The 26076-nt window shown below is 53.1% G+C and overlaps 1 protein-coding gene across 2 annotated transcripts in view; it reads right to left on the reverse strand.

Moving 5' to 3' along the window:
* The window catches only part of TRPV4 (transient receptor potential cation channel subfamily V member 4), a 50565-nt gene extending 25159 nt beyond the window's left edge, over positions 1 to 25406 (reverse strand). For both annotated transcript variants that reach the window (XM_017541711.2, XM_037743243.1), the window contains exons 1-3: positions 25303 to 25406; positions 6394 to 6810; positions 52 to 224 (exon numbers count right to left, since the gene is read on the reverse strand). In XM_017541711.2, coding sequence (XP_017397200.1) covers positions 52 to 224; positions 6394 to 6779 — 559 coding nt within the window. In that variant the 5' untranslated portion in view covers positions 6780 to 6810; positions 25303 to 25406. The remainder of the gene's footprint in view (positions 1 to 51; positions 225 to 6393; positions 6811 to 25302) is intronic.
* Positions 25407 to 26076: the final 670 nt, after the last annotated feature.

Genomic DNA, 26076 nt, shown 5'->3' on the forward strand with positions numbered 1-26076 from the left:
TCCCCCACACCCCTGGCTGTCCCACTGGCTATGCCCATCTGGGTGGCTTACCTCGAAACTCCTCATCAGTCAGGCGTTTCTTGTGGGTCAGCAAGAAGGGGAGCAGCCCATCCAGGTCAGTGGTGGAGCCCCGGGACACGATGTCAAAGAGGATGGGCCGGTTGAAGACTTTGAGGATGGGGGGCGGCTGGGGGGCAGGGGCTTTGGGGCTCTGCGGCTGTTTCCTGGAGGAGGTGGGGAAGCAAGTTGATAGAAGGGTTCATCCCTTGCCTGCCCCACTGTCCCTGGCCTTAGGGACCCAGAGATTGTGCCTGGAGGCAGGGCGGGCAGCTGAAGCCCTACAGGAGCAGACTGAGGTAGGCAGCGCAGCTGGAAGAACTAAGGAATGTTTTATCCAACAAACTATAGCAAGTACCTGCTGTATGCTGGGTGGAGACAAACATAAAGAAAGAAACACACAGACTGCCCATACATCTATCCACCCATCCATCCACACATCCACTCACCCACCCATCCACTCATCAACCCATCCATCTATCCATCCATCCATCCATCACTCATCCATCCATCTACCCACCGACCCACTCATCCGTTTACCCATCCCTCCATCTATCACTCATCCATCCAGTCACCTACCCACCCATCCCTCCATCCATCACTCATCCATCCATCCACCCACTCCTCCGTCTATCCATCCATCCACCCACTTATCCAACCATCCATCCATCCATCCAACCATCCACCCACCATTCACCCATCTACCTACCCACCCATCCATCCATTCATCACTCATCCATCCATCCTTCATCCATTCTTCCACCCACTCATCCATCCACCCATCACTCATTCCTCCATCTACCCATCCACCCACCCATCATACATCCATCACTCATCTACCCACCCATCCATTCATCTATTGCTCATCCATCCATCCATCGCTTATCCATCTATCCACCCATTCATCTATCAATCCACCTACCCACACATCCATCCAACCATCTATCCACCCATTCATCTATCCATCCACCTGCCCACACATCCATCCATCCATCACTCATCAATCCATCCACCCATCCACCCACTCATCGATCCATTCATCCGTCATTCCTCCATCCAACTACCCATCCATCCCCCAATCCATCCATCCATCCATCACTCACCCATCCATCCATCCCTCATCCATCAACCTACCCACACATCCGTCCATCATTCATCCATCTATCACTCATCCATCCATCACTTATCCATCCATCCGCCCATCCACCCACTCATCTATCCATCCATCCATCACTTATCTATCCACTCATTCATCTATCCATTCATCCATCACTTATCCATCCATCCACCCATCCACCCACTCATCTATCCATTCATCCATCACTTATCCATCCACTCATTCATCTATCCATTCATCCATCACTTATCCATCCATCCGCCCATCCACCCACTCATCTATCCATCCATCCATCACTTATCCATCCACTCATTCATCTATCCCTCCACCTACTCACACATCCATCTACCACTCATCCATCCATCATTCATCCATCCATCACTCATCCATCCATCCACCCATTCATCTATCCATTCATCCATCACTTATCCATCCAATACCCATCCACCCACCAATCCATCATCCATCCATCCCTCATCCATCCATCCATCCACCCATCCACCCACCAATCCATCCATTCATCCATCCATCCATCACTCATCCATCCATCCACCCACTCATCCATCCACTCATCCATCACTCATCCATCCACCCACCCGTCCATCCATCACTCATCCATGAACCCATCTATCAGTCCATCAGTTATCTAACCACCCACGCACCCACCCATCCATCACTTGTCCATCCATCCATCTGCCCATCCACCCATCCATCTATCTATCCATCCATCCAACTGCCATCCACCCACCCACCCACTCATATTTTAGTAATTTATTGTGTACTTACTAAGGCAGACAGACTGAACAAGATAAAAACAGAGAGAAAAAGAAACAGCAGACTAAAAGATGAAGCATTTCATCCGTTCATTCCGTAACTATCATTCCATAATTATTCATTCCATAAATAAATAAATTTATTATTCAACAAACATTTGAAACAAATGAGGCCATGCTTATATGTACTTGCCCATGGTCCACCACACAGTAAACACTCAATAAATGTTAGTTGATATTACCATTATTAAGGAGTACCTACTGCGTGTCAGGAACTTGTATGTGCATGGGGGAGATGTGGAGCTACAGAGGCAGAAGGAGGAAGGGCATGGCACAGAGAGGGCTGGGAGGAGAAGAGATGAGAGAGAAAGGAAGGAAACAGACACTAAGAGAAGGAGGGCATGGAGACACTCATTCAGTCACTCAACAAACATTATTTGGGCATCTATTACATGCTAGGTTCTGAGAGAGAATTAGCCCAGGGCCGCCGTGAGGCATGAATGCTCTCTTTGTCACATTCTTACCCGGCCCAGTGCTTGGCACATCCTGGGATCCAGTAAGACTGTGTTCAATGAATAAGAAGCTAAAGAGAAGGAAGATGGAAGCACAGGGTCTGGAAGGGAGAAGAGGGTAGAGTAGGGGAACAGAGAAACCCTAACAAGAAGCAGCAGGGCCAGGGGAGAAGGGGAATGCAGTTGGGGAAACTGAGGACAGGGCAGGATGTGGAAGCAGGTGGGACAGGGTTGCAAGGGCAGACGAAGCTGGCATCTGGCTGTACCCCACCTGTTTCACCATGAGAAGGGGACAGCCACTCTCCTCCCTTCCTCTTCCATCTCGGGGCAGGTGCTGGGAAAGGGGGTCGTTAGCATCCACAGTGGGGTAAGAGGTGCTCTCTTGTTGACAGGAGCACAGACACAGAGACAGCCTCTAATAAGAGCACCTGGGCAGCACCCACTTTTCCTCTTCCTGAACTTTGACCTTTGAGCCAAAAAATAAAAAGGAATACTGCCCCCACCAGATCTCACTGAGGCAGCCTTCAGGGCTCAGCTGCATACCTCTTCCTCCACCAGCCTGGACTTCCTGGGGTACATTTGGGAGGAGGGCTTGCAGGAGGGGTCTGAGGGAGGGAAGGGGAGACACAAAGCTCACAGCTTTCAGTAGAAGGGCGGGAACCCTGGGCACCAGCTTTCAGTAGAAGGGCGGGAACCCTGGGCACTGTGCTGCTCTGGCCCTCAGTTTGTTTCTACCTCTGAGCAGAGGTTGCACAGATTCTTCAGCACACAGAATGTGACTGTGAGGCCTTATTCCGTGGACACATCTACAGAGCCTCTCCAGCCTTAGGCCCTTGTACTCACATTTCTCTTCACCTAGAACACCCTTCCCTCCCTCTCTGTACCTGCCCCTTTGCAACCCTTGGCTTTGGGCTTAAATGCCAACTCCTCCAAGAAGCCCTCCTGGATTACCTTTCCTGTATCCGCCCACTCTCTAACTTCGGCACCTCCCCCAACTCAAATCATACATCCATGTGCTCAGCTACTTGCTTCTTCCCTGTCCCATCCTCTAAACTGAAAGTGCCGCCTGAGTAGAGGCGGATCTGCTCTGGCTCACCCTGGAGACTCAGGGCTAACCCCACTGACTGACAGAGTGGGCACTCAAGATTAGCATCCACTGGCTGGGTGCGGCAGCTCACGCCTGTAATCCCAGCACTCCGGGAGGCCGAGGTCAGCAGATCACTCGAGGTCAGTAGTTCCAGCTAGCCTGGCCAACATGGTAAAACCCTGTCTCTACTAAAAGCACAAAAATTAGCTGGTTGTGGTGGTGCACACCTGTAGTTACAGCTACTCGGGAGGCTAAGGCAGGAGAATCACTTGAACCTGGGAGGCAGAGGTTACAGTGAGCCGAGATTGCACCACTGCACTCCAGCCTGAATGACAGAGTGAGACTCCGTCTCAAAAAAAAAAAAGAGAAAAACAAAAGAAACATCCACTAAAAGAATCGGTGACTCTGAATAAATAAAGGGGGCAGCTAGCTCTTGACCAAGCACGCGCTGCGAAGGTGAATGGGCTCCATCTGAGAGATCAATAAATCCGTGGCCGGCAGGGGAGAGAGAGGAGGACCAGGCATGTCCAGGGCATCTCCAGACTTCAGGGCCATCCTCCAGGACACACACAGAGGTCACCGAGAGGGGATCTCAGGGAGCAGTTGAGGGAAGGGTCACTTCAGGGCACATCAGGGACAGCAGAGCTGGGACCTAGAAAGGATATGGCTCGGCAGGGCCTGCTGAGGCTCAGGAAGAGCTAACTAGCAGACTGTAAGCCCTGCTCCCTCCCAAAAACTGCCAAAAGCTTGTAGAAGCCCCTGGACTTTCTAAAGGACCAGGAGGGAGGGCTCACCTCACAAAGCAGGGACTCTGCAGGTGACAGATGACAGGGTCATGCTGGAAACAGAGCCCTGGGTGCCTGAGTTTGCAGAATGTCACACGAACCACATGCAGATGCCAGGCAAACGCCTATGAGTCTAGAGTCTGGGCTGCAAGACTCAGAGCAGAACCCACTGGGGGAAGGACGGGGACCAGACAAGCTGGGGGAAGGGGGCTGGGGGCTCCCAGTCCCCAGCTAGTCCTGGCCTGGAATGCATCGTGGGGGCCACATGCTGTCACCCCATCCAGGGCTTCTCTTCACTCTGTCTTTTCTTTCATAAGGCTATGGTTATGGGAGAAAGGGGGATGCCTTGGGGTTGCCAGTTCTCTTCAAGCCTCAGGAAAGCCACTGGATAGTCAGGAATGGAGGTGATCCTTGAAGAAGACGCAGAAGGGGCAGCTGCATGTGTGCAGGGCAAAGGTAGGTAGAAGGATGGATGAATAGATGCAAAAATGGAAGAAAAGATAAGCAAATGAATCAATGAGTCAGTGACTAAGCAAAGGGATGGACAGAGAGGTGGGTGAATGAATGGGTGGTTGGAAGAGAGAAGGAGAGAAAGGAAAGAAGGCAGGCAGGCAGGTTAGCAATCAAGCATTAGAAATGTAATGAATGGATGAATGAATGAATGAATGGTTTGATAGCTGAATGTCTAGATGAATAGAAACAGTGGGCAGATGAGGATAGAATGACACACACATGAGTAAATGTAGATGAATGGAAGGTTGGTATATGGGTGCATGGCTGGACAGATGAATAGATGGTAGATAGATATTTTAATAAGTGGATGATGGATGGACGGATGGATTGGACAGATGGACAAGAGTGAAAAGATGGGTATGTGGGTGAATGAATGAGTAGATGATAGATGGATAAATGGATGGATGGATGGGTAAACAGATACATAAATAAGAAGATAATAAACAATGGAAGCCTGGGTGTGTAGGTAAAGAGATGGACAGACAAGTAGATGCATGGGGGACAGGTGATTAGGTGAATATGTGGGTGAATAAAAAATCAGATGAATGGCTGGGTGTGGTGGCTCACACCTGTAATCCCAGCACTTTGCGAGGCCAAGGTGGGTGGATCACCTGAGGTCAGGAGTTCAAGACCAACCTGACCAACATGGTGAAACCCCGTCTCTACTAAAAATACAAAAATTAGCCAGGTGTGGGGGTGGGCACCTGTAATCCCAGCTACTCAGGAGGCTGACAAGAGAATCACTGAAACCTGGAGCCGGAGGTTGCAGTGAGCCAAGATCATGCCGCTGCACTCCAGCCTGGGCAACAGAGTGAGACTCCATCTCAAAAAAAAAGTCAGATGAATGAATGAACAGAGAGATAAATAAATAGTTATATAAATGAGTGGGTGGATGGGTGAATGGATGAACAGACAAATGTCCTATGGGAGGGTGGACGGAGGGGTAAATGGGTAGAGGAGTGGATAATGGATAAATAGATGGATGGATGGATGATGGATAGATGGGTAGATGGATGGATAGATGGATAGACATATAAAATAATGATGGACAGATGAATAGATGGACACATGGAAGGATGATGGATAAATGAATAGATGGATGAATGGATGATGGGTGGATGGATAGATGGTGGATGGACAGATGGAATAATGATGGACAGGTGAATAGATGGACAGATGGAAGATGATAGATAAATGAATAGATGGATAGATGATGATGATGGGTGGATGGATAGATGACAGATGGATGGATGATAGATGATGGATGGATGGATGGATGACACATGGATGGAGAGATGGATGGATGGATGGATGGATGGATGGATTGATAGGTGGATGGATGGATGGATGGATTGATAGGTGGATGGATGGATGGATGGATGGATGGATGGATTGATAGGTGGATGGATGGATGGATGGATGGATGGATGGATGGATGGATGGATGGATGGATTGATAGATGGGTAGACAACAGGTAGAGGGATGGATGATGAATGGGTGAATGGATACAGAGGAGAAGACCACTGGCCAGGGAGCCAGCAATACTCACTCTATGATCTTCTTCCTCCACCTCTTGTTGTCACTGGGGTGGTGACGATAGGTGCCATAGTCAAAGAGTGAGTCCATGGGTGCTTTCTTGGGCCCAGGCACCACCGAGGACTCATATAGGGTGGACTCCAGCAGGTCAATGGGGTTGGGCACCCCCTTGCGGAAGGCGCCCTGGAACTTCATGCGCAGATTTGGTCGCCCATCGCCTGGGCCAGCAGGGCGACTGGCATCAGCCGGTGAGGGCGAAGGGGAGCCATCCTCCCCCTCAAACAGATTGGCCAGGGAGGAGAGGGGGAAAGCCTCCCCGCCTTGGGTGCCACTCTCATCCCCGGGGAGCTCAGCCACCTCCTCGGGCCCTGCTCGGGGACCTTCGCTGGGATCCGCCATGCCGGCCCCAGGCTCGTCTTCACTGCTCAGTCTGCAAGGGAATGAAAAGGAAATCAGGCAGAACCCGGCCAGTAGCAGGGGCTCCAGGAAGCCCCCTCCCACGTGGATAAGCAGCAGTTCTGCCAGCTGCTTCAAAGCCACCGTTGTAATGACAGGGGCGTAGGGAGGCCACTCCCAGATGTGGTTGGCCGCCAGCCTCAGGCGGGAACTGCAACAGGAGCCTCTTTCAGGAACCTGGAAACACAAATTGGCCCCAGGTCCAACTACCCTGGGCATTGTCTGAAAGAGGATGGAGGGCGGGGTCACGCTGGGACCCCATACCTGGGACCCAGACCCTATTGATGACCAAGAAAGACAGCTTTGGAGCCCCACCAAGCCAAGTTCAAATCCAGGCTCCACACTCAGTCATTCCATGACATGGAGCAAGTTGACATTTCATGGCCTCAGTTTCCTGACCTGTAAGATGGGGATATCCAAGCCTGGTGGGCAGAAGATGCTGGCTGGTGGCCAGTGCGGTGCAGCACCTGGCACGTGATAAGCACCTGCTAAAGGAGAACCATTAACCATGGGCTTCAGGCACAGAAAGGGCTCAGAAAATCCACTTGGACTTGCTGTGTGGGCCAGCAGCCCTGCTTCCTCATCACACACCATCATGATGATCCCCATTTTACAGAACAGGAAACTGAGGCTCCAGGACTTCAGTTGACTTCCCCACTGCACAAACTCCGCTCCCCAGCACAAAGTGCTGATCCCTCCCCAACCTTTGCCTGGTTAACTCCTTCCCCACTGGTGTACCAGCTCAACTGGGCTCCTCTGGAAAGCCCTCCCTGCCCGGCACATACTCGCTCCCACGCTCCACGCCCATCTCCTCGGAAGCTTTATCCCAGCTGTTCACGGGACGGTCCGCTCCCAGGCTGTGGGTGCCAGGAGGCAGGAAATGTATCTATCTTGTTCATCCCCGAGTCCTCACACAAACGAACAACTTTATGACAAAGATGTCATTTGTTCCCATTTATCAGATGAGGAAGCAGCTTTCAAAGGCGGTACTGAAATAGCTTGCAGGGAGAAGGGCTGGGCTTCAATCAGGTCTCTCTGGCTCCCAGGTCCAGTGCTTAGCCAGGAGCCAGGGCGAGGGAGGGGTAAGACCTGGCTGGTTGGCTGTCAGCCGCCTGTTCTCTGTAGCATGGTGCCAGCCAGGCAGGGCTGAGCACCGAGGGTGAGTTTCCTGGAACTCTTACCACCCCACGTGGGAGACAGGGGCATGTCTGAAAAGGCCTCTCTTGTACATCTCACCCTTCCCACCCAAGACACACGTAGAAAAACAAATAAACCAGTTTCCACCTTGTGTGTTCTGTGACTTCCAGGAGGGAAGGCTTGGACCAGAGAGGTGGGGACACAGCAAGAGTCCTCCCTTAGTGGGCACAGCAGGACACAGAGGGTCAGAGCTCCCTCCAGGGGTGGTCTCCCCTCTGGACACCAACAGGGAGCGAGAGTCTGGCCTTTGGAGTCATTGAGGCTGGGTTCTAATCCCAGCTCTGCTATTTACATGTAGCACGAACTCAGGGAAGTCACTTGAGCTCCCCAAGTCTCAGTTTCCTCCTCTGCAAAATGGGTACAATTATAGTATCTTCTTCATATGGTTGCAGGCAGTGGGAAGTGAGGCCAGGTATATCCAGTGCTGCTTCTGGGATTAAAGTGGGGTTTTGGTTGAGCACAGTGTCTTACACCTGTAACCCCAGCACTTTGAGGGGCTGAGGTGGGAGAATCACTTGAGATCAGGAGTTTGAGACCAGCCTGGCCAACATGGCGAAACCCCGTCTCTACTAAAAATAGAAAAATTAATCAGGAGTGGTGGCATGCACCTGTAGTCCAGCTACTCAGGAGGCTGAGGAAGGAGAATGGCTTGAACCCGGGAAGCAGAGGTTGCAGTGAGCCGAGATGACGCCACTGCACTCCAGCCTGGGCAACAGAGCAAGACTCCATCTAAAAATAAATAAATAGAGTGGGGTTTTCAGTTATTATAACTAAAGGAGAAAAGAAAAGTTAGGAGGGCAGGTTCTGAAATCAGAGAGATCCAGTTCCCCCCTTGGCCGTCATTAGCTGTTTGACCATGGGCAAATCACTTCCTCTCTCTGTGCCTTGGCTTTCCCACCTGTAAGACCGGGGTGACTAGCCTCCTCCTAGGGTCCTCCAGCATGTGAGGCACCTACTCAGTGCTAGCACCTAGTAGAACCTCTGGAGACATGAGGTTCTTTCAACCTGCCAGGTGGGAGAGGGAGACCTGGACCCCCAGTCCCTCATGGCTGCCGCATGTGTTTGGGTTTTGCTCTGCAGGAATGGGGGCTGGGGTGATGCTGAGGCGGGAGGGGCATCTGCAGGGGCACAGGCATTGACGGGAGGCGGATTAGACTCTCCTGGGCACGGCCCAGTCCTGAGGTGGGGGGAGAAGGCAGCATCAGGCACATCCTCTGTTGTCAATACCCTTCTATCCACTGCACCCCTCACCAAGGCACCTCAAGGGCTAATAGAACCCCACCCCAGGGAGCTCCCAAAGCCAGAGAAGGCAGCCAAGAAGGTCCCAGCAGCCCCCACCATGCCCGCGCCTCTCTCTTAAGGAGGAAAGCCCCCCCCACACCTGGACAGCACCCTGGGTTCCTGGGTTCCTGGGGACTCCAAAATGGGGACTCTGGTGCCAGCCAGTCCTGGGTTCAAATCCCCTCCCAGCAATTCTCAACCTGGCTGGCTGCTGCGTGGCCTTGGGCAAGTCAAGGCCTTGGGCAATCATGATTAGCATTCTAATTAGGATGAAATAATCACTATGAACTAAATCACCATCCTCACCTGGTGACGTAGCTCATGCTGTGCCCAGCACCGGGCCTCATCCAGCCCCCACCATGACTCCAGACCAGTGGTTCTCAACCAGCGACAGTTCTGCTCCTCCCACAGGGACATTTGGCCACATCTGATGACATGATTTGTGGTCACAACTGTACAGGAGAGGGAGCACTACTGGCATCTGGCGGGTCAAGGCCAGGGACAGCACTAAACACCCTCCAAATCGAAGGCAGCCCCACACCACAAAGAACGACCCGGCCACAACAGCCATAGTGCCGGGACTGAGAAAGTCTGCCCTGGAGGTAGATACTGCGATTGTTCCCATTCTACAGATGAGGAAACAGGATCAGAGAGACTAAGCGACTTGCTGAGGTCATAAAGCAGGTAGTGACAGAGTCAGGACTGAAATGCGGGCAGTTGGCTGCAGAGCCCAGGCTGAACCCCTCCATGGACTGGGCATGTCCTGGGTGCCAGGTGAGGGCAAAAGGGAGCCATACTCACCCTCAAACAGATTGATCAGGGAGGAGAAAGGGAAGGCCTCCCCATCAGGGAGCTCGGCCACCTCGCCAGGCCCTGCACAGGGGCCTTCGCTGGGATCCACCATGCCAGATGCACTAAATAGCCTCCAAAGCAAAAGACAGCCCACACCTCAAAGAACGGCCCAGCCCACAAGGTCAACAGCACTGAGGTTGAGAAAGCCTGCCCTGGAGGTAGGTACTGCGATCATTCTCATTCTACAGATGAGGAAACTGAGGCTCAGAGAGGCTAAGCGACTTGCCTGAGGCCACACAGCAGGTTAATGATGGAGTACCAGGGTACCAGCTGAGCCCTTACAATGTCTCCTTCAAGCTTCACAACCATCCCAGGAGGTAGGGATGATTACTGCCTGCCCATTCTCATCTCTCTGAGCCTCGGTTTCTCTACCTATAAAATGTGGATTGCAATAACAGAACCTCCCTTGCAGGGCTTCTGGGAGATAAGGCAGGTCAAGTGTTTCTTGGGCACTTAAGAAATACTTGATAAATGTTGGTTCTTGTCATATTTAATCATCATTATCACCACTGTGATATGGTTCTGATTTTCCTCTCCTCCTCACTCCTCCTCCCCAAAACATACATGTACACACATTCCAGAACTACAGCCTGGCATTTTATAGCCCCCGTTAAAATCTACCAAGCCCCTCTCTCATTTAATCCCCCGAAGAACCTGGACAAAGCTGCGCTATTGCTCCCACTTTGCAGCTCAGGAAATGGAGGCTCCAAAAGGCCAGCCAGGGAGCAAATGGCTCTGAAGAAAACCTCTAGACTCCTAGCCCTGGGCTCCTTCCACATCACACCACCCAGGAGTGTGTACACACCAGCTCACACGTACACATTCACACAGGCATGTGTACACATAAACACACGCACACACACACACACAACCAGCTCTGCTGCTCTGTGGCAATTCCCTCCCCAAACACTGCCCTGTTCTCTGTGGTCAGAGAAAGAGTTTACTCCCTGTTCTAATTTGCCCCGAAGGCTGTTATTACACATTCCAAACTCATGCCAGCTTTGGGAGGGAGGGAAGTGGGGGTGCAGGCAGGGAGAGAGGCTGAGAGCCTGGGTGTGGGTCCACGTGTGTCTCCTCTGCATGTGACCTTCATATACATTTCTTCCCACCTTCCTCCATGTGCGTGTGCACCCACTGTGAGCAGGAATGGTGGGCCCTTTGTGCCCACACGGGCTCACAAGGCCCCCTACCAGGAGCCCCTCCCCAGTGGGTGCATCAGGGAGGCGCCCAAGAACGTTCCCGCATAACTGTGAACGTCCCCACATATGGACGTCTTCACAACAGCGTTCATTCAAAGCAGCGGTTGTTTGTTTGTTTGTTGTTTGTTGAGACAGGGTCACACTCTGTCACCCAGACTGGAGTGCAGTGGTGCGATCTCAGCTCACTGCAACCTCCACCTCTTAGGCTCAAGTGATTCTCCTGCCTCAGCCTCCCGAGTAGCTGGGATTATAGGAACACGCCACTACCGCTTGCCTAATTTTTATATTTTCAGTAGAGACGGGGTTTCACATGTTGGCCAGGCTGATCTTGAACTCCTGACCTCAAATGATCCACCCGCCTCGGCCTCCCAAAGTGCTGGGATTACAGGCATGAGCCACTGCGCCCAGCCAAAGTAGTGGTTTTTGAATATGTTGGTTTTAAATCCTAGTTTATAGTCAAACCCTTCTTTAGAATACATTTACCAAAGCGTAGTCCACACAGAGATGGCAGCTGGGTTAGGATGGACGGAGACAGAATTTGCATCTTCCTCTGGAAAGGGCCCAAGGGGCAGAAGTAGAAACCAGATAACTATTTATTTATTCCACACATTTACTGACCACCTACTATGTGCCGGACACTATGCTAGGTACTAGAGACACAGATGTGAACAAAACAGATAAAAATCCCTTTGGGGACTGACCTTCTGGTGGGGAAAGAACTAGACAAGCCAAGCAGCAGAGTCATGTCCGGTAGTGTTAGAACTGCACAGGCCAGAAGGGCTCAGGCGTGGGCAAGTTAAGGGGTGCAGGGGTCCTGAGTAGGGTGACAAGATATAGGGCTGAGCCAGGGTCCCCAACCCTTCCTTTCTGCCCTGGACAGAGACCCCAGGCTTTCTGTGAACCTGGCTTTCTGTTCCCATGTCCCCCTGAGCTGGTGGGGCACAGGAGTGAGCATTTTGACATCAAGCAGACCAGGGGTTCAGATCCCAGGTCCATAGCTCATTCGCTGGGTGAGCTTAGCAAGTTACCAAACCTCTCTGATCTTCACTTTCCTCAGCTGCCCTATCAAGGGATCTTAATAGGGTCCTTGTCAGAGGGATATCCGTTGAGCCAAGTGCCTGGCACAAAGAAAGCCTCAATAACCAGCAGATTGCACAGTGGGTACCTTCTCTCTGAGAATCCCGATTCCGCGGTGGCAGAGGCCTTTGGCTCCGTCTCCCTGCCCCAACTTGCGGAGGGTAGAAAAAGGGGCCCATCCTTGGGGTTACCCACGGCTTTGCCTGATCTCATGGAAACCCTGGCACACATTTGTCAAATCCCATCCTCCTGATTACGTGACCACGGAAAGCTGCTTAAATCTGGGGGCAAGTTTGGGCGTGCAAGACCGTTCCGTCCCAAGGGAGAGCATTCCAGGCAGCCAGTTCCCTCCCTTCTGGAATCAATTCATTCCACCAGGCATCAGTGGAGTGGCACCTATTTGCAGGGCACAGGGGAGACATAAAAGTGTGGAACCTCAGAGAACTCGCAGTCCAGGAGGAAGGCAGACGGCTCTCCCCGCCTTCAGGCCTGTGCACAGGCTGTTCCCTCTGCCTGGAATGCCCTTCCCTTCACTGGCTGGCTCCCACTTACACCTGAGGCCTTGTCTTAAAAGGCACTTCCTTTGAGAAGCCCTCCTGTTTCCACTCTTAAAGCAACATGTGCCTTCCTTTACAGCACTTCCCACGATTAAGCTTTTCTATATGTGTATTTCTTTTTTTTTTGAGACAGAGTCTTGCTGTGTCACCCAGGTTGGAGTGCAGTGGCATCATCTCAACTCACTGCAACTGCCGCCTCCCAGGTTCAAGCAATTCTCGTGCCTCCGCCTCCCGAGTAGCTGGGATTACAGGCACGCACCACCACACTTGGCTAATTTTTTCTATTTTGAGTAGAGACAGGGTTTTGCCATGTTAGCCAGGCTGGTCTCAAACTCCTGACCTCAGGTGATCCACCCGCCTCGGCCTCCCAAAGTGCTGGGATTACAGGCATGAGCCACCACGCCTGGCCTCTGTATTATTCTTTGATTCATCTTCTCTCTTCACCTCCAGAGTTTTAGTTCCATGTGGTAGGGACTATTTCGTGTCCCCTATGTCCCCAGCATTCAGCAAGGTGCTAAAGCAAAATGAGGTGTCAATGAATATTTGTTTTTTTAAGCGGTAAGACCAGGGACCTGTGAAGTTCCAGGCAGAGTTACAAAGCAGGGGCAGCCGGAATCCTGATGGGGAGGGAGAGAGGCTTCGAGGAGAAGGAGGAGGTGGAGGATGATAAAGGGCAGAGGAGGTGTCCAGGACAAAGGTTTGGCAGGTGCAGGGTACACAGAGGAATGGTGTGGCCTGAGGCACAGGGAGAAGGAAAGGAGGAAGAGAAGGGTGAGCGTGTGAGCAGCGGGAGGTGGGTGGGGGAGGAATCCATGGGTAGGAAGCAGCCCCCGGGAAAGGAGCTCAGGCTCCCAGACACAGTGGGCTTCCTCCTCCCTCCATCCTGGGGCTCCTTGGCCAATTTGGGGGCCCCCACTTCCTGCAGTACCCTCAAATAAACGCCACTGTGAGTGCCTGCCATTCCAGATCAGTCTTGCAGGGGACTGATGGGCAGGAAGGTACTAGGAAGACAAGGACTCTGAGCCTTGCTGGTGCTAGAGAGAAAGCCCCAGACCTGTCCACCCCTCCCCACCTTCCAGGTTAAGAAAACTGAGGCTCAGAGAGGCGAAGTTGCTTGTCTGGCATTGCCTTGCTCCAGAAAGTGGGAAGCAGGATTAGAATCCATTCATCCCTGGGACCTGCGCCTTTGACACTCTACAAAGACAAGAGAACTCTGGGAGGGAGGAGCCAGAGACAGAATGGGGTGGGGGGTGGATTGCAGTCCCTAGTGAACTGCCAGTTCACCAGCTCTGGGCAAGTCACCTGGCCTTCCCGTGCCTTGGTTTCCTCGCCTGTAAAATAGCAATGATCATAGCATCTACTCCAAGGGGACTGTCATGAGGGTTAAATGAGATAAAGCATTCAAAACACTGAGCCCAGGGCCTGGTACAGAGCATGCGCTCAGTCAAGAGTGGCTGCTGTTGGAACCATCAGTATCAGTGTACTATTTATTAGTATCATTAGGGGAACAGATGAACAAAGGGACCAAGGAAGGCGATGAGTCCTAGGGAAGGCCGAGCAGCTGGACCCAGAGCCTTGGAGGTAGATTCGGAGCAGCCGGCTGGGAGCTCAGCTCCTTGGCCAGGCAGAACCTACTGCCTGCCAGGTTACCCACGGCTCCCCGGCCCTTGGCAGGCAGCAGGGGCGGGGAGGCATCGCGCCATGCCCGGCACCTTCCCTGGCCAGCCTGTATTTACCTAGCAGGTCTCGGCCCAGCCCGCTTCCTGTTTGCTGCACAGTGGCCGCCTGTCCAGGACAGACAGAGCCCTAGTGTCCTGCTGGGCCCCCACCCCATGCAGGAGGGTGTCCCCCTTACACTCACACCACCCAGGCAGGGCAGGTCTGGGGTGACTCACTGGGCCCCACGGAGGGCAAGGCCAGCGTGGCCGTGGCAGTCATTCCGTCATTCTGCAAGCCCTTGGCTGGAGGGAGGCCAGCTGACAGGACACGCAGATGCCCCTCTGAGCTTTCACAGAGACCAAGTCATTTCCAAGCGTCCTGGCCCTGGGATAGGAGTCACCAAGAGGTGGTGTGGCTTAATGGTAAAGAGCATGCACCTTGCAGACACAAAAGGCCACATATTGCAGAATTCCATTTATGTGAAATGCCCAGAGCAGGTAAATCCATAGAGACAGGAAGCAGATTAGTTGTTGCCAGGGGCTGGGAGCGGGGAGTGGTGACTGCTGATGGGTACAGGGTCCCTTTTTGGGGTGATGAAAATGTTCTGGGATGAGATGGTGCTGACATCCGTACAATTCCGAATACACTAAGAAACCACTGAACTGTACATTTTAAAAGACTGAGTTGTGATATGTAAATTACATGTAAATGACTCTTCCAGGCTGAGTGACCTCAGGCAAGTCACTTCCCTCCCAGAACCTCAGTTTCCTTGTTGCAATATGGGAATGCCATGGGGATTAAGTACACATAAAGGGTTTCTTTTCTTTTCTTTTCTTTTTTTTTTTGTGGGGGGAGACAGGGTCTTGCTCTTTCACCCAGGCTGGAGTGCAAGTGGCACAATCTTGAGTCACTGTAACCTCCTCCATCTCCCAGGTTCATGTGATTCTCCTGCCTCAGCCTCCCTAGTAGCTGGGATTAGAGGCACCGCCACTGCACCAGCTAATTTTTGTACTTTTAGTAGAGACAGGATTTTACCATGCTGGCCAGGTTTGTCTCGAACTCCTGACCTCAGCTGACTCACCCACCTCGGCCTCTCAAAGTGCTTGGATTACAGGTGTCAGCCACCACACCTGGCCACATAAAGGGTTTCAAACAGGGTCTGGCACACAGTAGGGGCTCAAGGATACAAAGTCACTACCCGAGGAGGCTCCAGGTCCTTCTTCCCTTATCTTGCTTCCCTCTCATTAGAGCGTAGCCCCAGGATTCCACCCTCTCAGCCAGCCTTGCTCCAGAACATGCCACCCAGCTTCAGCCCGGGAGAAGGGAGGTATCACAACCTTCGGCCAGCCAGGCACGGTGCCTCGCGCCTGTAATCCCAGCACATCGGGAGGCTGAGGTGGGTGGATCAGTTCAGGTCAGGAGTTTTGACACCAGCCTGACCAACACGGTGAAACCTGGTCTCCACTAAAAATATAAAAATTAGCCAGGCGTGGTAGTGGGCACCTGCCATCGCAGGTACTTGGGAGGCTGAGGCATGAGAATCACTTGAACCCAGGAGGCAGAGGTTGCAGTGAGCCAGGATAGCGCCACTGCACTCCAGCCTGGGCAACAAGAGCTAGACCCTGTCTCAAAAAAAACAAAAACAAAAACAAAAAAAAACAAAAAAAAAAACCTTAGGGCCACCGTCTCTCTGGCCTAGTCCCTCTCCTAAAAAACAGTCACAGCCACAGAGAGGATTCTTTGGCCTTTGAACGTTGCCTGATCAATGCTCTACAACTCATCTGCCACTCACTGGCCGTAATGGTCTTGTGCAAGTCACATCTTGCACAAGATGTGCAAGATGTCTTGTCTCTGGGCCTCAATTTCCTTATCTGTAAAGTGGGGGTAATAATTACTATGATCTGGGTGGGGATAAGCCATACTTGCTCCATAATTATTTGGTGTACTGTACAATCATGATTTTAATTTAAAAACAAGGCTGGGAACAGTGGCTCACACCTGTAATCCCAATACTTTAGGAGGCCAAGGTGGGAGGATGGCTTGAGCCCAGGAGTTCAAGACCAGCCTGGGCAGCATAGTGAGATCTCATCTCTACAAAAAATAAATACTAAAAAATAAAATAACAGCTCCTACCCCAAAGGGCTATTGTGAGGATTAAATGCAATAGTTCAAGCCTTCAGCACAGTGCCTGGCAAATACGAAGCATTCAATGACAGCAGCTGCTCTGCTATTCTTGCTAAGATTCTCTCCATTTACAGTGGGGGTGGGAATGACGACGACGAGGTCTAGGGAGGTGAACTGAGCAGGCGCTAGAACCCACACTTCCCGGGTCTCTGCAGGGCTTGTGACTTCTGTCACCTTTGGAAGGCTGTCAGGACAAGGGCTCCCCACCAGCTGAGAGACTGAGGACCAGAATCCATGTGCACATTCCTCTACCCCACTCCTAAGAGCAAAAGTCCTGAGTTTGCCAAATCAGAGGAGGGGGAAGCGGGCAGGTGCCCAGGATGGGCGGATGGGGTGGGAAGTGAGGAAGGGAGCCAGAGGCAGCAGTTTGAGATCCTTCCTGTGCCCCAGCCCGCCTCAACACCAGTCTGTGCCAACAGCAGGCTGCTGCCTCTGGGGTAAACTGCTTGGAATTACGGCCGAGGCCAATGCCTGCAATCCCGCCATCGGTAATGCCTACCCTCCGTGGCACACTTCACACAGCACCTCCCATTTGGTCGCTTTTTGTTTTGAGACAGGGTCTGGCTCCGTCACCCAGGCTGGAGTGCAGCGGCACAGTCATGGCTCACTGCAGCCTCCCACCTCAGCCTCCCCAGGGCTGGGACCACAGGTGTGTACCACTATGCCTACTTTTAAAATTTATCTTTTGTAGAGAAGGGGTCTCACTATACTGCCCAGGCTAGTCTTGAACTCCTGGGCTTATATGATCCACCCACCTTGGCCTCACAAAGTGTTGGGATTATAGGCATGAGCCACTGCATCTGGCCCCTTCTATCTGTTTTAATCCAAATAATAACTAAAGAGATTAAAAATGTTTGTCTCCATTCCCAGATGAATAAACTCAGTCCCTGGAGGAAGGAGGTAAGGGCTGACATTTATCCAATACCTATCATATGCTAAGCACTTTCACATTTCTCTCTCATTTGAGGTAGGTGTTATTGTTATCCCCATTTCACAGATGAGCAAACTGAGGATCAGAGAGAATGAGATTTAACTGAGGCCACAACTACAGGAAATGAATGTGCCTAGAATTCCAACCATCTGCTTTTAAATCCATTTGAGTTCATTTATCCCTTTGGGGGCTACCATGCCCTCTCCCTAGGACTGCCCTTCTCAATGCCATGTCCCTTGGAAGTCAGCAGGACAGGATGGCACAGTGGTGACAGGCTTGGAGTCTGAATCTTGGCGTTGCCATTTAGTAACTGTGTGACCCCAGGCGGATCACTTGACCTCCGAGCTTCAGTTTCCTCGCCTGTAAAAGGGAGCTCATCGCAGTTCCCACCGATGGGTTACTTGGTCATTGTGGGTATCAGAGTCTCACAAAGTGGCCTCAGAGCATCTCGTGTGGGATGATGTGACTCAGACAAAAGCTCTAGGAGGGGGGACTCCTTCCCCGTCACTGCTGAGGCCCAGATGCCTGGAGCAGGGCCCGGCACATAGCAGCTGCTCAAGATGTATTTCCTGGATGGTAGGATGGATGGAGGGATGGAGGGATGGAGGGATGGAGGGATGGAGGGATGGAGGGAGGGATGGGGGAATGGAGGGATGGAGGGATGGACGGACGGACGGACGGATGGAGGGACAGTGGGATGGAGGGATGGATGGATGGAGGGAGGGAGGGAGGGACGGAGGGATGGATGGACGGATGGATGGATGGAGGGACAGAGGGACGGAGGGATGGATGGATGGAGGGATGGATGGAGAGATGGACGGATGGACGGATGGACAGATGGATGGAGGGAGGGAGGGAGAGAGGGAAGGATGGAGGGATGGAGGGAGGGATGGATGGGGGGATGGAGGGATGGAGGAATGGATGGATGGAGGGAGGGAGGGATGGATGCATAGATGGATGGATAGATGGATGGAGGGATGGATGGAGGGATGGATGGATGGACGGACGGACAGATGGATGGATGGATGGATGGATGGATGGAGGGAGGGAGGGAGGGATGGAAGGAGGGAGGGAGGGAGGGAGGGATGGATAGATGGATGGATGGATGGAGGGATGGATGGATGGATGGATGGAGGGAGGGAGGGATGGATGGAGGGATAGACGGATAGAGGGATGGATGGATGGATGAACAAACAGAGGAAAGGAGTGAAAGACGGGCTTAGTTATTCTCTCCAGGGCAGACAGGTCTCCAAAGCGAACCTCTGCTCAACTAACTAATTAGCTTCTTCCCTTCCATCTTTGAACAGACAGCTTACTGAGCACCTACTGTGTGTGGCTTTCTGGCCTATGAGACCAACACCTCTCATGAGGACAACTATCATGAGCCCATTTTACAGATGAGGAAACTGAGGCTAAACAAGACCGTGACACTCACCCAAGCAAACTCAGTCTCAGAGCCAGAGCCTGCATCTGAGCAGGTGCTTCCCTCTGACGCCCTGCCTGGCTAGCTCACCCAGTCATTCCTTCCTTCCTTCCTTCATTTCTTCACTCTACCTACAGGTATTCCTGAGTCCCTCCTGTGTGCTGAGTGGGGACAGGAGTGAACCACACCCATGGGTCAGTCAGTCCCATGCCCCCTGCCCCACCCTCACCTGCTGAGGTCTCAGCCCAAAGCCCATGGAGCCCACCCTCCATAAACACATGCGTGCACACACACACACACACACACACTACATGCATATACACATACATATACACACAATACACACACATGCATCTAAACACAAACACACATACACACACAGACACATGCATGCAAACACATATACATATAAACACATACGTACACATATAGACACACACATATACACACACACATAGACATATGCACACAGACAATACATATACACACATACACACACATACACATACATATGCACACATGGACATTCATATATACACATCCGCACATGCACACATATACTCACATGCACACATGCATATACACACAAACACACACACAGAGACATATACACATGCACATACAAATACACATATAGACATGCATATATGCACATATACGCATACATATATACATACACATAGACATATACACACATAGACACACACATAGACACACATACACACATACACACACATACACACGCACATCTACACACACACACAGGGAACAGTCCCAGAAGGTGGCAGCGCTCCCAGTCAACCAGGTGGAACCCAGGCCACTCCACCCTCAGGGAAAAACGGGCGCACCATGAGACTGAGGAGCTCTTTGTGCAGGGGGCAGGGTGGGTGGACAGGAGGGGCAGCTGTTACTCACTACCCAAAGAAAAATAAGGATTTTCCCGTTTGATCAATGACGTGCCTGTCTGTCCCCTGAGCTCCCACCTCCTTCTGTGGCCTTTCCAACGCCCTGACCTCATCTGGAGACCTGCGAGGGCTTCCTGTGTGCCTGGCGTGGTCTCGTGTGGTCCTCCCTCGCCGATGAGGCAACATGCTCAGAGAGGCGGTGTGACCTCCTTGGGGTGACACAACCAGCAGTGGCCAGGGATCGGGGCAGAAAGGGGAAACCAATGGTCAGGAAGGGGCTGGGGGGGGGAAGGAAGTCAGAGTCACATTGAAAGTGAGGCCCTGTCCCTTCCTCATTTCTGTCCAGCCACCTGGTGCCAGCTCCTGGGACCCAAGGACACCCGAGGCAGAAGGAGCCCAGGCCAGGACAAAAGCAGCAGCCAGAGTAACCCAAACCCCCCTCAAGTTGGCAGAGCTCTGACCTCAGCAAAGCCCAGGAACAGAGAGGTTAGGTCACTTCCTGAGGTCACAGAGCAGCAAGTGGCGGATCTGGGGGTGAGCTGAGGTGGCACGGGCTCCAAGATGGGTGAGCCTGTCATTGCTCTCCACACAAGAAGCTAAGTTGGCCACTGGGCTTTTCATGAACCCAAGGACACCAATGTCACTCAGAACTGGCTTCCAGCTCCAGCTCTGCCATGAGCCAGCTGAGCATCCCTGGGTAAATTGCTTCCTCTCTAAGTCTCAGTTTCCTCAGCTGTAAAATGGGGCTCTGCCTTCCTGCCCCTGCCCATCCCCAGCAGTAGGAAAGCTGTTCCACCATCAAAATGAACATCAGGACTCACACCTGTAATCTGAGTATTTTGGGACGCCAAGGCAGGAGGATCACTTTAGCGCAGGAATTTGAGACCAGCTTGGGCAATATAGTGACATCCCTGTCTCTGCAAAAAAAAAATTTTTTTTAATTGGCTGGGTGTGGTGATGCACACCTGCAGTCCCAACTACTTGGGAGGCTGAGGCAGGAGGATCACTTAAGCCCAGGAGTTTGAGGCTGCTGTGAGCTATGATCACACCACTGTACTCCAGCCTGGGAGACAGACTGAGACCCTGTCTCTAAAAATAATAAATAAAAATAAAAAGTGAACATCAATCAATAGATGCTGGTTTTAAAGCAAACACTCAAGGTTGTCCTGAAGACTGTCCACAACCTCCCAACAAGGCAGGTATTACCTTATCCCCACTGTCCAGATGAGGAAACTGAGGCTCAAGAAGTAAGGGAACTTATTGGAAGCTGGGATTTGAACCTGGGCAGCTGGGCTCCAGCGCCAGTTTTTAAGCGTTAAATCAGGAAAGCAAAAAAAATGTTGCCGGCTCCTGGCGCTCAGTCAATGCTCATAAATATTTCACTGCTGAAAAGGTATCATTCTTTGCCCAAATGCAAGTCTAGTTTTGCCCCCAATACCTTCCACCCACCCACCTGGCACAAAGGGGCTCTCTATGGGTGGCCAGGGGATGAGCTAGAAGAAACCATACCCCGAAATGGGCTTGGGGTCAAGGGGAGCAGATGCAGGCTGAGGGAGAAGAGCCAGCTTTCACAGCCCCATCCACGTCCCTTGGATCAACCTTGCAAAGTGGGACGAGAGTCCCTTGGATAGAGGAGGAAATGGAGGCCCAGCGAGGCCAGGTGGCTTCCCAGAGCTCCCCCCGGGGGGAACAGCAGACCTAAGGTTTAAGCCCAGCCCTGTCTGTGCAATTCAGGTTCTTTGTTTGTTTGTTTTGAGACAGGGTCTCTCGCTCCGGAGTGCAGTGACGTAATCGCAGCTCAGTGCAACCTCTGACTCCTGGACTTAAGCGATCCTCCCACCTCAGCCTCTCAAGTAGCTGGCACTACAGGTGCATGCTAACATATTCGGCTAAATTTTGTATTTTTTCTAGAGACAGGGTTTCACCATGTTGTCCAAGCTGGTCTCAAACTCCCAGGCTCAAGCGATCCACCCGCCTTGGCCTCCCAAAGTGTTGGGATTACAGGCGTGAGCCACTGCGATTACCCGGGCAATTCAGGTTCCTATCTCTGTACTGTAGAGTATCTCTCCCGTGAGCCGAGGCACCCCAGCGAGGATCCACACAAATGGGGACGGGCCATCTTACAGGTGAAGGGATGGATTTGCAATCAGACAAATGGGATTCAGGTCCCAGCTCTGCCCTTCTCAGCTGAGAGAATCTAGACAAGCGACTTACCCTCCAGACCTCATTCTGCCCTCTGAAAAAGGGGACAATCATAGTTTTGTATCCAAATGTGCTGAGAGTGCTTGGCTCACTGCTTGGCACACAGTGAGCACTCAGTAAAGGCTTGCCATCATCATAACTGTCAATGCAACCCAGGCTTGGCTAAAGCCAGACAGAACCTTGTACCCAGAGTTCAGAACAGCAGCCACAGGGCCTATGACCACAAGTTATCTCAAGAGATCTGAATTAATCTTTAACAGGTGAATTCTGCTCCAAACTGGTGATGCGGAGCCTTCCAGAGGCCCACTGGCATGAAATAAATGTTCCCTTGGCTCCCCGGATGCTATTTGTGACAGCAAGAGGAGCTGTTACTTGGGTCCCTATAATTTGGAGAACAGACTGGCATGTCTTTCCCAAAGTCAAGTGGGGGAAACTGAGGCAGAACAGCAGGGTCAAGGGCCTGCGTGGGGTAGAGACACCCACTTCATGTGGACCCCATCCCCCTAGGTACAGAGGAAGGAACTCAAAGGACTTTGACCATCTCAGAAGTACTTGTTCAGACAACCATGCCATCAACACTGGCTGAGCACCTACTATGTGCCAGGCACAGGAGGCTAAGTCTTGAGTGTTTCCGTCCCGCCTACATCTCCTTCCAGCTGCCCCTCTCCACTCAGAGCTTGGACAACTTCCCCAGCCTTGGCGCCAGCCTCTCCCTCTAGGATCCTCCAATCTTTCCCACTCTGCAGCCAGAGAGGCCTTTCTAGAACACATGAACAACCATGTCACTCCCAGCCAGGACCTCTGGGCCTCTGCGCCTGGCTTAGCCCCTGCCTGTCTAATCCCTCACCCTTTCTGTCATGTCACAAACTCCAGACAAACAGAATGATTTCTCTCCTCTGTAAACCCCAGGTGTAGCCACCTGGTAACAGGTAAAAGTCATGTCTCTGTTAGCACCATTCTCTTTGCCTGAATGTTCTTTCTTCTACTTCTGCATTTATTCTTCAAGGTGCAGCTCAAACACCACCCTGACCCAGCCCTCGTGGGTCCTTCCTGGTCCTCCTACCCTCTGGCGTTCTCCCCTGAACTCCATTCATTCCACAGCATACATTTACTAAGCGCCGACCATGCTCACCTTGCTAGATGCCCACAGTCAGGTGTGGGAGCTCCTCCCTGGGAGCCACAGCTGCACCAGGGAAAATCCTTCTTCCCTGCACAGGCTAGAGCGAGGCTGGGATTGGAGGCATCTCAGTGCTCCAGTGCCCAGCCCAGAGCTGGCACAGGTGAGCTTGCAGAGAACATTTGCTGGAGGAGAGAGTAAGTGGCAGAGGGCCGGCTGGCACCAGATGAGGCAGGAGGAACCTCCACAGCCCCTGCCCCAGATATAAGGTGTCTGGGTTTCACCTGGGGAATCCCATCCTCACCAGAGCTCATGTGAAGCCTCCCTCCTGGGGCATCACACTCTTCTTGTTCAGGCAACCATTCCCTGGCTACCTGCATTCCAAACAGCCCCTCCTTGGTCTTACAAAGTGAACCACCCTGAGCTATGACTGCCATTTGCCATTTGTGTCTGGGGCCCCTTCCTCCTGCAATCCACCAGTTAAGGTGGGTCCCCAGTCTTTCGGGTTCCCACCGTTCTTCAGACAGAATGAACTGGAGAAACGTGGAAATGGCCAATTGACTTTTTTCACCCTCTGTTAGGAAAATGTCTGGGGCAGCAACAACTGTTGAAACAATGATGGCAGCCAACAGTGGCAGCACCAGGTTCCTCCAAAGGCATCGGTCCTCACGGCAGCCCTGGGCCTTGCCCTCAGGCACCCCAGTATTACAGAGGAGAGGACACAGAGGCTCAGACTGCCAAGCGACTAGCCCAAGGTCACACAGCAGGGGACTGCAGAGCACACACCCCAGCCCCACACAGGCCTGCTCTCTGCCTTGCAGATGACCCCGCCTGAACTTTCTACCCATGCTCCCCAGGAAGCCCACCTCTCACCCTCCTCAGGAGCCAGTCCCGAGTTACCCCCTTGCCCAGAGCCAAAGTGGCAAAGCTTAAATCCTCAAGCAGGTCTTAGCATCCCAGAACAAAGCTCCCACAGGGTATGTGCCCAGCATTTCAGGGGTTCACAGCCCCCCTGCCCAAAGCAGAGGCCTTTGTTTTAGCAGCTGAGCCCAAACAGTCATAGGCCACCTCTGCCCTGTCACTTCCCAAGCACCCCGTGGGCACCAGGTCCTGTGTGCAGAGCTGGCTCCAGGACAGGCCACCTGGTGTGGCAGGGGAGGGCTTTGGTGCCAGGCAGCCCCTAGTTTAAATCCCAATTGGTTAGATCCCCGACCTAAGCCTCAGTGTCCCCATCTGCAAAATAGACAGCACAGGCAGAGGGGACAGCTGGGGCAGGCTAGGGCAGGGGTGGCTGGATGGCCGTGGCTGTGGTCGGAATTTCCAGGCAAGTGGGGAGTGTGGGAGTTTCTCTCCCTCTGCCCAGGGCCTTCCTGAGAGTCCAGGGCAGAACTACAGGTTAAAGAGTTTCATGCTTCTAGGAGGAAACAGCCATCTCTCTGGGACTCAGTAACCAAGAAGCCGCCTTTGGAAGCTCCAGGCTCCAGATTTCCTCCGACATGCTCAGAGGCCAAGTGCAAACCTTCGGCCCCCCCAAATCCCTCTTCCAAGTCCCCTCAGGAAGGCTGCAGGGCTCCGGGCCTTTGGTTCCCTGGCTTGGGGTCTCAGAGAACCGGACCGCTCTCCCCGGTCCAGCTACCCCAGGACCCGCGTTGGTGCCCATTTCACAGGTGATAAAACCGAGGCCCAAAGAGCCGGTGTCCGGCCCCAGGGCACTGAGCGGAGAGGCCGGCGCCCGCGGAACCTCGAGCCTCCCGCCTCGCGCGTCCCCGGCCTGCACTTCGGAGCCTCGGGACCCCCGGAACCGGACGGGCCACAGAGACGCCCCCAGGGGCGCGAGGGGCCCTCGGCTGGGCCGCCCCTCCTGGGCCCGGGCCCCACTCACCTCCAGGTCGGCTGGGCGCCGGCGGCCGGGAGCTCCGTGCTTCCTGAATCCCGGCCTGACCGCCCGGCGCCCGTCCGCCCGCGGGTCCCTCCTCCGCCGGCTCAGGTTCCAGCCGCGCGCCGCCCCCGGCCTGCTCCCCGCCCACCCGCCGGCCGGCGGACCCCGCAGAGCGCAGGCCCTGGAAGGGGCGGCCCCTGCTCGCACCCCACCCGCCAGGCGAGGGCCGCCCCTGCGGGGGAGGTGCGGGACCGCGGCCTCACTTTCCTCGCCTGGGAAATGGGCGTCGCGATCCCTGCATGGAGCGGCAGGCGGTCGTTGGGGGGAACTGTGCTTGGAATCGGCTCCCATTCGCTCTTGCTCCGGGATTTCGGGCGCCCTGGGACGATGTCCTCGTCTGTTCATGGGCGTCCCGGCCGGGTCCTCCACACGTTTGCCCATTCATTCATTCAGCAGACAGTTCGCTCCGTTTGCCCCTACCCTCGGGTATGGCCCATAGAGCTGGTTCAGGGGTAAATCAATGTGAGCTGTTCTCCTCGGGCTTCACCCAGTGCTCACCACGGAGCCTGGCTCGGAGGAGGCCATCAACATGTTTTGTTGCTGTTGTTTTTGAGACAGGGTCTCACTCTGTTGTCCAGGCTGGGGTGCAGTGGCGCGAGCATGACTCACTGCAGCCTCCACCACCAGAGGTCAAGCAATCCTCCCGTATCAGCCTCCCTGGTAACTGGGACCACAGGCGCCCACCACCATGCTTGGCTAATTTTCTTTTTTTTTTTT

Source organism: Cebus imitator, unplaced genomic scaffold (genome assembly GCF_001604975.1).
Source record: "Cebus imitator isolate Cc_AM_T3 unplaced genomic scaffold, Cebus_imitator-1.0 Scaffold8, whole genome shotgun sequence".
Taxonomy (NCBI): Eukaryota; Metazoa; Chordata; class Mammalia; order Primates; family Cebidae; genus Cebus; species Cebus imitator.